The sequence below is a fragment of the Diadema antillarum genome, unplaced genomic scaffold, assembly GCF_040938485.1.
Source record: "Diadema antillarum isolate AM-2024a unplaced genomic scaffold, OU_Dant_1.0 seq00000685_RagTag, whole genome shotgun sequence".
In the NCBI taxonomy this organism is placed as follows: domain Eukaryota; kingdom Metazoa; phylum Echinodermata; class Echinoidea; order Diadematoida; family Diadematidae; genus Diadema; species Diadema antillarum.
This window is the reverse complement of record NW_027271590.1, coordinates 1-12,801: the sequence shown is the minus strand read 5'-3', so window position 1 is coordinate 12,801 and position 12,801 is coordinate 1. Positions and strand designations below refer to the sequence as shown.

At 38.0% G+C, this 12,801-nt stretch overlaps 1 protein-coding gene across 1 annotated transcript; it reads right to left on the bottom strand.

Annotated features, from left to right (window-relative positions):
* Window positions 1–2,889: 2,889 nt before the first annotated feature.
* Window positions 2,890–8,358, bottom strand: LOC139737202 (centrosomal protein 15-like). Its single transcript, XM_071647879.1, has 4 exons — window positions 8,259–8,358; window positions 6,068–6,191; window positions 4,440–4,514; window positions 2,890–2,982 (listed from the first exon to the last, which is right to left on the bottom strand). The coding sequence occupies exons 1-4, from the start codon at window positions 8,312–8,314 to the stop codon at window positions 2,890–2,892; spliced, it is 348 nt and encodes a 115-aa protein (XP_071503980.1). The 5' UTR covers window positions 8,315–8,358.
* Window positions 8,359–12,801: the final 4,443 nt, after the last annotated feature.

Here is a 12,801-nt window from a genome sequence, read left to right as displayed (position 1 = left end):
TCAGCCAGCCAGGCACGCACAAACAAGCTCCGCCCACTTGGCCTGTCACTAAAATATTAAAGCAGCGATTGGTTGACCAAGAAGTTCTGGCTTGACATGGATAAAGTATGGATGTGCTGTGTGTATGGATAAAGTATATGGATCGATGTGCTGTGTGTATACATGTATACATGTGTATGTATTCGACATGCGTGCAGAGCGGTACGGTGAGTGTGCATGCTTACCTGCAGCAGGCCAGGGACGGGTTCTGCGACATGCCGATTTTTTTTTGTTCTCCTCTAAATGTAATGAGAATGCCAGACAAATCTTCTTCGGCTCAAGTGATGTAAACTACGTGTATTTTGTACAAAAGGGACTGAATGTTTTACTTCGACACAGCCGAAATTCGACTCTCGTACTTCGGCTTATCCAAATATTTCTTAAAGAAAATACATAGGGAAAAATCGGGACTTTTTATTTTGCTTCGAGTTAAGTGATTTTCGACTCACTCGACGTCGACTTATCCGAGGTTTACTGTATATATAATGTACTCTTAAATGAATCCCACAAGGATTGGAACAATCATCCCTCAGCATTCCCACTGATTCCCATTGATCGGTTACTAGCCATCCCCTTTAAGAATCAAAAGTGGGAAATGTTTTTTGTAACACCTAGTATCTGCCCAGTACAATAATAGTGCCAGGTCAAAGTTCAGATGATATGTATATAGAGGATACAAGTAGTATATTCCTAGTGGACAAAACAAACTACAGTAAACTTCACTAAGGTTGGCATACACTGGTTTGGAGAAAATCCATTGACTTGGATTCATGTAAGTCCACAAAAGTTGACATGTGCATTAAAGGGATGGTATGGTATTGGTGGAGATGAGGATTGGACTTGAACTTTTTGCAAGATACCAAGAAACCACTTCCTAAATAATACAGGGCAAACCATTTTAAGAGAAATTCAAAGTTTATTTGATGAATATCGGTTTTGAATGGCTGAAACATCCAATAACAAAGAAAAACAAAGTGATCCTAATAAAAGGTGGGTCCCACCTTTTATTAAGATTTTCATCAATTTTCATCAAACATTGAATCCCTCTTGGAATTGCATGCACTTTCATATTTCATACAAGGTTTCTCATTATCTCACCAAAAAATCTTAGAAACCTGAAGTTAGGCCTCAACCAAAACTATATGATCCCTTTAACATGGAGTTAGCAGTGTTGTGAGTCACTTTCAGTTGTTGGTGAACATGTGATGGGTTGTTCGATGAAATATACTTGACTGCTGATGTTGTGACTTCCTGGAGTTAATTGATCTCGGAAATGTTCATCCTATCTAAGTATGAAAGTGAAAGGCACACTTAGCTTTAAGTCTCATATTGACAGACCTACTCTCGTCAGCAGTTGTTAAAATCCATCATTTTTCACTGTTGGTGGTAAAGAAAGATATGAAAAATGAGAGGAATTTATGTGAATATCCCAGTCCTTTTTGTCTGATGTTGGACTTTGAAGAATCTTCCACTATATACCAGGTAATGCTTTCCCAATACCATAATAAGCTGAACATGCAATTGAATCACTCCAACCATAAACTCTCGTCGGCAATTGTTAAAATCCATCACTTTTCACAGTTACTGATAAAGATAGATGTGAAGAATGAGAGGGGTCTATGCCAATATGCCAATCCTTCTAGTCTGATGTTGGCCTTGAGAAGAATTGTAATAACACCTGACCAAGCAGCATATGTCAAGGAGCATGACGTAGCAACACATATGCATTGGACACAATCACACATATACAGTCAACCTAGCCCAAGTCAAAATAAAGGGATCCAAAGAGACTGGAGAAAATCCTTCGACTTGTGTGAATTTTGACTTACATGATAAAATTAACGTGTTTGCATCCATCCATGATAGCATTTTTCTTTGACTTGGCCAGTATTTTGACTTGTGCAAGGAAGACTTGGGCAAGGTTGACCAACATGCGTCACGCTGCTTCATAGACATGAGTCAACACAACAGAGAATTTAATCACAGTACTTTGAAAAATATGTTGGCTTACTCGAAGCAATTAAACAAAGAAGTCCTTGGAACCAAGTAAGGCATTAATTGTAATATGTTTGTTTTTATTCTGTCTGTTACCAAAAACAATAACAAGAATAGGACTTTGCCCCAGTTTGGACCAAAGATAAGGTTTTGTCACATGAGGTACATTGTGTTATGTTTTCTGAGACCTCTCTATGGTGTTATTGCAATCAAATCAACGTAAATGTTTGGGGGGGGGGGGTTAAAGGGAACTATGATAACACTTTGCATATGAGGCATGATTCCAAAGAACCACTTGTGTTTCACTGCATCACAAGATATCCTAGTGGGTGTGGGAAATTAATGCAGTCTACTGTAACAGAAACCAAAATACTGTACAATCAAAATAAAAAATGATTTCCCTTCCTGCTTTGAATACATGTTACCAAATCAAGTCACTGCCTTCTAACCTCTTGCTAAACATTCTTTTCCAGATGAGGCTGAGTTTGTTGCTTGTGTGTGTACTCGAAGCATGACAGAATGATAGCAAGTTTCCGGAGTCACATGATGTTGTGTTGGTCACAGCTACTTTGTCCATACACCCAGTCAAGCTGCCAGTGAGAACTCGCATAATCAGATGGGACTAACATAATGGTTTCCTTGAATACTATCACTATCACGTAGACCCAGATTTCCATCCTGCCAGCAATCAGCCTGATGAGGATGAATTTGGCCAAGTATTGAAAGTGACCAAATCACATTTTTTGCAGTATCGCCTGCTGACAGTGCCTTTCACATTCAGCATGAACCTGAAATTGATTCATTTGATTTCAGAAAATATCACATAGAGGTGTCTGTGCTATGGTATGTCAAAGGTCATCTGGCACTGGGAGGATTGCTCCTTCCAGCTGACTTGACGTCTGACTTCCACGCTGGCAATTCTTTGTCCACCATGGCCCAGTATTTTACCTGTTAAATGACAAAGAAAATGAATGTAGCCTGAGTGAATAAACAATTACTCAATGCACTCCACATAAGTGTAAAGTTCACCATGTGGGAGTTTATAACTTCATGTAGAAAAGAGCCAGATTTGATGCTCTGCAAACAGCTATGTTTTGTCGTTATTGTCCATGGATTCCTGTTTTCATTATGTTCAAAAACAAAAACGTTCATCTAATCAACTTACATATTAGTGGAAATACAGGGTAATCTCATTTTAATGAGGTTGTCTTGCCCAGCTAATTTACCTCGTATCCCGACCCTCATATTTGTACACTTGGAACACATCCTTAAACATACATTGTATGAACATGTTCTGCTATGATAGGGTTACATACATAGTGCGGCACAGTATTGATGAACAGGAAATGCAACAGGAAAATGTTAAGAGGATTCTTGTGGGAAAAAAAAATTTATTCTTGAACTTCGAAGCAAGTTGTCAAATGCTTTAGATCTGACAATGTCACAGATAGGACCTGTAAATGACAAGCCGACATTATTCTTATCCTTTTTAATCCGTGATTTTACTGTAACAAGCATTTCCCATAGACACCTGCCCGCGTATACTTGGGACTAGTCTTCAACAATTTAAGCAAATTAGGGATCAGATATTATGGAGGGGGACAGCAATAATGCAGACAAGTATCGAGAGTGATAATTCAGCAGTAGTTCGCTGGTTTTGCCCATCATTTGGTGTAGGACCAACAATTTTCCTTGTTATATCTGCACAAATTTTCCTTTCATTTCTATGCTTTTTTTAAACTCAACATTTATCTTGCAATTTAAAGAAAAAAAAATCAAATTAAGGTGGGTTAACTCGTAAAGGTTAGTCGTGACCTGATGATTTACCTGATGATCTATCTGATTTATAGAAGATTTTCATTGTATCTGGCTCACTATCATGGGCTTCCTAGTAACAGTCTTCCTCTTGACCTTCATAAATCTACTTCATATTCTCTGCCAACAAAATCCCTCCAGAGAGTGCACAACACATCTGTCATATGCATAACAAATTAGATACTGGAGTACTATAGAGCATCCTAAAGATTGTCTTTGACTTATTCGAACATTAAAACACACACACACACACACACACACACACACACACAGATTTATCAGGCTGTGTTTATGCCTCTGTTGCATACAGTGTTATTTAAGGAAATTTAGAAGTTTTTGGTGTGTACCTCCACTCTAACATTAGTTGTTACTTTATCCCCCCCTCAAAAAAAAAAAAAAAAATAAGTTAACACAAGAGCAGTTTCATTTCAGAGCTAAACATGACCTCTACTCTTCTTCCCCCCCCCCCACAACAGCTCATTAGTAATGCACTAAAGCTCATAATTAAGAGGAAAAAATGAGAGGAAAAATGCACTTATGCATTTATACATGTATATTACTAAGAGCAATCTTTGATACTGCCTGTGTACCTTCAATGTGACCAGTTCACTTGGCTGTGGTCTCCCAAGGCTTTGCTGAATACCATCTTTGCACATATCGATCTCCTGGAAGACACAAAGAGAATCAAAGCATGGAAATATGTTTGTATCATCTCATTTCTCACTGTCTGTGGAAACTCATCCAAGCCTACCTTTCTGCAAAATATCATATCATGTCAAATGACACCACCCAAGGGCTGGTGACTCCATCTCATAAAGAAACTAACTCTCTGTATACAGCAACTACCAAATTTCAAGCCATAGCTGCAGATGTCATTAGATTTTAAGTTGTCAAGATGAGAAAAACCAAATAAGGCATAAGCAACTCTTTATCAAACTTGCACAGACTGATTACATCAAAACTTTAAAAAATACTGTAAAATGAGGAATGCTCGCATGCATTTTTATTTTGCAAATTTCACAAGAGCAAAGATTTGTGAAATTTAAAATGCACGCACAAGCTCTTGCCTACACTTCATGTATTGAATGCCAGAGGCAATTTGTAAAAATGTCATGCCACCAAAAAGGCCGTCGGCTCCAATTCACAAAAATCTCATGCCACAAAAATACAACTGTATCTTGCTTTACAGTACAGTGTATACTGTCAGTTACTGTAAAAGTGGAAATTTTCGTGGTGTTGAAATTTTCGCGCATTTCGCGCAAACAGAAACTAGCACGAAAATAAAAGCACGTGAATATTTCTGCTTGCCATATGTTCCTGTAGTTGATGTCTTGATACCGCGGAATTAAAAACACGCGAAACTCTTCTTATCCGGCCAAGCGCAAAAAATTAGTCACGCGAAAATATCCACTTTTACAGTATGTGAGTTTTGCAAAGAAGGGAGTGTTTTTCTATGATTTTGTCATATAACATGTGGTTTTCCAGGATTTCTGGTTATTAATCATCAAAGCTGTGCAGTTTCATGTAGTAATTTAAACAATTTTCACTTTACATTAATCTTCCTCGAAGGTACTCACATATATGTATGACACACGTCTGAAATGTGATATGAATGATATTGAAAGTTCGGTCTTCAATAGGAAACTTTTTATTTCAAATCTAAGGAGACACTTCCTGATACAACAATCACATGCACTGAGTAAACAAAACAATCCTGAGAGCACTGTATCTACCAGTACATATCAAACTTAGTAGTAGTAGCAGCTGCCAAAGTGTCTGTTGTAACCATTTGTCTATACAGTGGACTCCCGTTATAACGAAGTCCTCGGGACCAGCAGTTTTCTTTCGTTATATCAAAACTTCGTTACAACCGAATGAATAAACAATAAATATACATAGAGTTGTCAATGTTTCGGCCCTAAATTTTACTTCGTTGTAACCGGAATTTCATTATAACCTTGTTCATTATAATGGGAGTGCACTGTACAGAAATAAGTTTGATGTATCCCTGAATAAAAGAGACCACGCTATGGACATGTTTCACTGTCACTGCCTTGGTAATTGTAGTGGAGAGTTGACACTTTGTCCAGGTACATAGCTAAATGAGAAAGGGAAAAGAATCCACCTAGCAATACATAAATACCATCATACTTCCAAAAAAAAAATGTACTTTCAAAAACACTCAAGATTCAAAGTTGGGGAATATGCACACACTTACCTGCAGCAACTTCTTGTTTCTTTTCAGTGCATTATTTCTCTGGCTTGCCAGTGACGAGTTGAATAGTTCTCTGTCATCCAGGTTGTCGTATGATTTCCTTAAAAGTTGCTCTCTCCTTGACACACTGAAATGTAAACAGTCACACAGTTGTCATACATGTACATCAATCCAGCCTTAAATGTCACCATATTAAAAGCTGTAAATTAAAAAAGAAAAAGAAAAAAGTAGCCCACTGCAAACCTGCTTCAGACGAAGTATATGACAGTCATGATAGGAGTTTTGTTAGAATGGTGAACTAAAAATATTCAGCAAAGATCAGGGATCCATGTGAGTAAAAATCACTTATTGTTAGCACTGACACTCAGTGATAGGTTTGCCAACTTAAATTCCAAAATGACAAAGACGAATATACACAAGACCTACAGTTAATGCAGTTTTGTACTCTGTATGACATTAATTGGCATTTTCTAACTATCCAAATATACAGCCCAGGGTGCTACATAAGCACTTGCCCGATTGCCCGGGGCAAGTGAAAATCAAATTTGGGCAAGTGTTCTTGAACAATGAGAACAAATGCTGCCCGAATTGGGCAAGCAAAAAGTTTTGAAGCCTCCCTTTTTTCACTTATTCTTCCCAACAAACCGACAATGTCAACCATACAGAAGCCAAAGATAATGGCTGTTTAGTGATGCAACACACTTTATATCTCATTTCAGCAGCTTTCCAACACTTACGTGAAGAAGCCTGAATGCAATGCAATGGCAACACTTGATCAGATCAAGTTTGCGAATCAATGTGTTCTGTTTGTTCAAATGATTGTGTTTTATTAAGCCCTTGACTTACACATGATCTTATATACAGTATTATTTCCTTATATTTTGGACATTCTTTTCGGGCAAGTAAAATTAATATTCATGCAAGCGTTTCACAGCAAATTTGAAAATCTATTTGCCCGACTGGGCAACTGGTAAAATTAAGTTATGTAGCACCCTGCAGCCCAGTCGCTGTAACTTGCGACAGGACTGTACTGTCACTAGCACGAAGAGAGTTCAGCGATCGCATGCGATCACTTTGAATTTTGATACTTTAGATCATTTTTTTGTCACCTCAAACTCATCTAATGCCAATCTTCAATAATGAGACTTCATATCTATGCTATCAATATTGAAATGCACATTTTACAACTTACCGAAAATGATGATTATATGCAGCATAAGTGAATGGTACATCGTCTTTCACGCCAGGCCATTTTGAATATCGGGTGGTACGTTTATAGTCTCTTTGGTAGCAGCACGGTCGACAGTGCGACCTTTTGAAAGGTCATTCAGATTATGTGACCTCCAATATTCAAAATGGCCTGGCGTGAAAGACGATGTACCGTTCGCTTATATTGCATATAATCATCATGTTCAGTAAGTTGTAAAATGTGCATTTCAATATTGACAGCATAGATATGAAGTCTCATTATTGAAGATTCGCATTAGATGAGTTTGAGGTGACAAAAAAATGATCTAATTAAAGTATCAAAATTCAAAGCGATCGCATGCGATCGCTGAACTCTCTTCGTGTTAGTGGTCACGTCGGTACAGCCCAGTCGCTACTTACAGCGACTGGGCTGTGTATAGACTAGTTAGGCATTTTCATACTTTATCATATGCCACCACAGACCCTAATTTATAATTCTAACCCCGACAGATGACAGTAGGCCTGCCTAACCATACTAACTACAGTAATCGTGCAACTCAGCCAGAGTAGGCCTAAAGCCAAGGCTACCGACATGCGGAACGGTATGGTAAAACCAGAGATTTCCATGTGCATGAAGCTTTCACGAATTTCTTAAGGCAAGATTTGCAAAAGTAAAATGAATTTCTTGTCTAACGTGTTACACAATGCATTTGAATCAATAACAATGGCATGGCAATATGCCAATACTTTTGACTTTTGAATCTGTATTTTCGAGTTTGACTTTGATTCCATCAATTTTTCTTTTTAAAGCATTTACTATTTCCGTCCCATTTCTTTTGGATTGGAAATCTTGAGAATGTAAACACAGTTAGGTATCTACTTGCCGGCAAAAGAGCATGACACCTGTACATGGAAATGAACGAATGGGACCAAACCGAGGTTTTATGTACAAACGCTCATAAATCGGGTCGTCAGAATTTGGCCTACTATCCTTAGTTTAACTTACATTTCCTCGTGTCTCCTGTTCAGTTCGATCTCCCTTTCTAACCAGCCCGAGTCCATTTTCTTCAGGCTTGTTCGAGCGTGCGCGTCCTCGACCAAAACCAAACTAGACCTCTAAACTGTTGAAACCATCGAGGGATCGGATCAAATGGGCCATGGGGGGCCTGGGTGCATTTATAGCGTCGCCTGGATACATACAACACTGGTGCACACTGGTGCTCGTTGTCGTGTCAGCTGTGCATGCATGGGGGGGGGGGGGGGGGGGAAGCAGGAGGGAGAAAGTGGTAGGGGGAGAAGGAGGGGAGGAGTGAAAAAAAAACATATGTGAGGTGGAGATCCTGAAAGACACACAGACAGACAAATGGACAGATATATATGGGTAGACTGAGCAAAAGGGAGGAGAGCAGGGGCGGCCAGATCCAGGAATTCTGTAAAGAGGGAGCCCCTGTACAAAATTAAAGGAGGACACACGCACCCCTCCCTCATTTTTTTCTTTTTATTTGTTCTGTTTCACAAAAAATAAGGGGGGGGGGGGGTGGCGTGCGCCCGGTGTGGCCCTCCCTGGATCTGCCACCGGAGAGGAAACTACAAAATCACAAAGAGCATGCTCTACATACAGCAGAAGTTTACACAAGTCTAAAACTCAAGTATTTACAATCACATATTTATTAGTACAAGAGTAAGGTGTTATGATTTACACCAAAATTTATTAGTTTGCCCTCTGTGTAGCTGTTTTCACCATCTTCCATTGGATCCTACATTCACACAAAGATAACCTGAATCTTATGCCTCTACACCACAATCGGGCACAACCACAGAGTGGGTGGTGCTCTGTGGAAATCCCTACAGTTGTATCCACCAACCGATAGTCCAAGGGTGTGAAAGAGCCCTGGAAGTTCTGGCCTTTCCCCTGGTCCCTGGAAAGGCCAAAACTTCACCATTGTGATAGACAGAATATTGAAAAGGGTCCAATGGCCCAAGAGTCCCAGGGACTGAAGGTCCTATAGACTAAAGGTCTGATAAACTGGGCCATTTTATAAATCTCAGTAAGACTAAACTTATGTGATCTGCAGCAGACAACAAAACACACAGAGATGCACATTAGCACCAATTTTAAGAAACGTAGTGTAACATATCGAGGCGCTAAATTATGGAATAATTTATCAGATGATGTAAAGCAAAGTGTATCCTTTCTTATATTTAAACATAAGGTGGATAAATTATATACATAGTAATTGTTTGCATTGAACTGTAACACTGTGCATTAATCATTTCCTTTGTTTTTTTCAGTATCTTAATTCTCATTTTCTTTTTGTGGTATGCATGATTTTCTATGATTTGTTTTTGTGTGTCTGTTTGTTTGATTTTTTGTATTTTATTTTTGCTGTTTTTTTTTTGGTTACTTTTTAAGTTTCCTATACTATGCATAAAATGTTGTATTTTGTAATTGTATGATTTTTTACTTCACGGACTCACAGAAAAACAGCCAAATGGCTGAAGTGAGTGACCTGTGGTGAAATAAAATAAACTCAACTCAACTCAAACTCAACCCATGAATGAGGATTTTTTTTTTTTTTTTTGCCTCTGAATGTAAATACGTATTATGACAGATAAGGTACCCAATCGCGCACTTTACATCAAAATGACAATGCACAATATGTGTGTGTATCTGATGCATTGCAGAACCATAGGCATATAACGTGATCATTATCAATATCTTTTTTTTTTAACAATGTGCATTTTGTGTGGAAAAAAAAAATCATGAAAGGAATCCTTCCAGTGCAACATAGGGTACCTTTCAAGTGTAAATCAAAAAGTTTTCACAAATGAAAAAAAAAAAACATATGTTGTTTTTTGGTTGACATGGCAATGGGGAGGTTACACAACATTTAGTATCTTAGTATATTGACCGTAATTGTAAAAATTTAATTCTGGAGTCAAACTGATCACAATTTTTAAAGCGCCACACAGAACAGATTTGGGGGCTCTTTAAATGGGCAAACAGTTTTGCGCAAGGGGACATATTGTGCCTGATTTAACCCCCCCCCCCATTCTTCATCTCGGGGACTTTCAGATTTGTATTTTAACTGCTCGCAGGGAAAGCAATAAAAATTGCTGCCCCTTCACATTGGGGATAACAATTTAATGCAAACTATACTTACTTAATACACTGCAGTAAAAAGAACACAGATAAAGGTCAGTAGCTCAAAGTTATATCACCCATGGGCAAAAGGACCCTCCGCACAAGATTTCTGTATTCCCTGTCCATCATAGATGCACAGGGTGGATGATGACATTAAATCATCAATGACCTTCAGCATCTGTCATCACATTCAGTTTGTTCTTGTTTTTTACAGTTATTAAAATCAGTTTAATAGCCTCAAGTTCATGCTTGATGTTCTGTTTTTGTTTGTTTCTTTTTTCTTTTCTTATTTATTCATCTATTTATTTTTATTTTGGTGTAGGCCTATAAAACACAACCAGTTGGATTCACTGATGAATCACTTTTTGTCTCAATGCCTCTACAGTGTGCCTCTGGATTAAGCATACATATCAACCAGAGTGTTCACAAAGCAGGTATGAGGCTGTTTTTTTATTAAAAATCCATGAAGTCCTGGGATGATTTTGTCGCAAAAATTATTACCTTGTCCTCAATCAAATTGGCAACTTTGAATTTTACTTCATATCCTATACTGGAGAAAGGTTTGATGGCATTGGTAACATTCATGAAATTAGTACAATTCACTCCAAAAAAAATAGAAAAAAAATACCACTTTAAAATAAATCATTGACTTTGATCATTCAAAAGGAGTTGTCAATTAATGCTCAGTTCTGAATTTAGGTTTTACAGATGCTGATGCCAAAACGAATGATAAAGAATGACTGAAATTAGGGTCTATGAATGAGAGGTTTTTATTTTCCCTAATAAAATACAACTGTATTATGAAATCTGTGAAGGCTTCCATGGCAGCAGAATGTTGGGTGGTAGAAGGCTTAAGGGTGCACCACATATTCTTTCTTGGGTATGTAAGTGGCCCTAAACAGTGCACTAAATATTCTTTCTTGGGTATGTATGGGACCCTTTTCAAGGCCACATACATACCCAAGAAAAAATACATGGTGCACTCTTGAGTCTTCAACCACCCAAATACAGTTGTACTTGCTCATGTTAACAATAAAAGATGCAGCATCAAACCAGAGAATATAAGAGTCCATGGTCTTGATGGGTTAAACGAAAAGAAGTGATACTTACCTTGTCACCTCTGAAAATCTTGCCATACCTGGCAATAGCAACCTTCAGCTACGTCAACCTCAAGTTCATTTGTGAGTTTTTGGAAGTCTCTATTCTCCCATAGTTAACATACACCAGTTCTCCCTGAAGGTGAGAAGAAATCAATATGGCTGGCTGGTACACCTTGGATTTCTTCATTGACATTTCATGACATCAGAAAATGAAACCTATAAAATACCAAAATACTAATGAAACACTATCTCCCTCTCCCCTCATCCATTGGGACTGTAAGGAAAGCCTATACATTCAAACTTATACCAGCAGTCATGCTATCATGAATGCAGCATGCAACATTGTCAAAATAATAAAGTTGACATCCACAACAAGAAAAATTCTATAAGAGTATTAGTTCACATCTAATCACATCAAGGGTCACCCGCACACAAACACACACACAGACACAGATGCACATTCACATTTTCTATAGTCTTCCAATGAAACAATAACACAGACAATAAACATCTACTCTCATGTTGCTTGATTGCAAACATATATTATATGCAAAGAAAGAATAGTCTCTAAATAAACGAGAAAAACAAAGATGATAATAACACAATTACAGCTAACATTTCACATCATGTTCCACCTGATCAAATGAACCGATTTCATAGTTTAAAGCAGCACACTCATTTCCCCTCCAGCTTTAATGATAGAAACATATACACAAACATACAAAGACATACATACACATGCACATCCACACATACAGACAGTGAAAACTGAATGAAGCCGAATTCTCATAAATGGTTAAATCTAAGCAACATTTACAATACCAACCAGGCAGATTTTACTTTTCATATGAAGCCAATAACAGCAAAATTATAAATCAATGCACCATAAAAGAAAAAGAGAGAGAGAGAAAAACAAAAATAAAAATAAGGAGGAATTGTATTTGTATCACACAAAAAAAATTTGACTCTTCATTCAACTGACCTCTACAGTTCCATTAGCAGCATAGGCATTGAAGGGTGAACAGTCTTATTGTTGAGGTCACCTCTTTCCAGTGGAGCTTCCTCTCTTGCAGACCGGAAATACTCAGACCCATTGCCGTTCAGGACGTATACCTGCAATCGTTTTTGTCACACTGAGAGTTTTTCAGTATCTGCCTTCTTCCATCAGTCCCCAAGCAGAAGGCTTTCCTAGGGGAAAATTGGATTTTCATCCATGGCTGCATACACCACCATCCAAAGGCTCAATCATGCATGGTTAAAAGATGATTTGAAGTCCAACATATCAGTGCTGGTAGTTTTGTACA

Excerpts from the sequence above, each read along its gene's own strand:
- LOC139737202 (XM_071647879.1), bottom strand. The coding sequence starts at position 8,314 with ATGGACTCGGGCTGGTTAGAAAGGGAGATCGAACTGAACAGGAGACAC. Across the intron at positions 6,192-8,258 it reads AACAGGAGACACGAGGAAAT|TGTGTCAAGGAGAGAGCAAC; the intron begins GTAAGTTAAACT and ends TTTACATTTCAG. Across the intron at positions 4,515-6,067 it reads GAAACAAGAAGTTGCTGCAG|GAGATCGATATGTGCAAAGA; the intron begins GTAAGTGTGTGC and ends TGTGTCTTCCAG.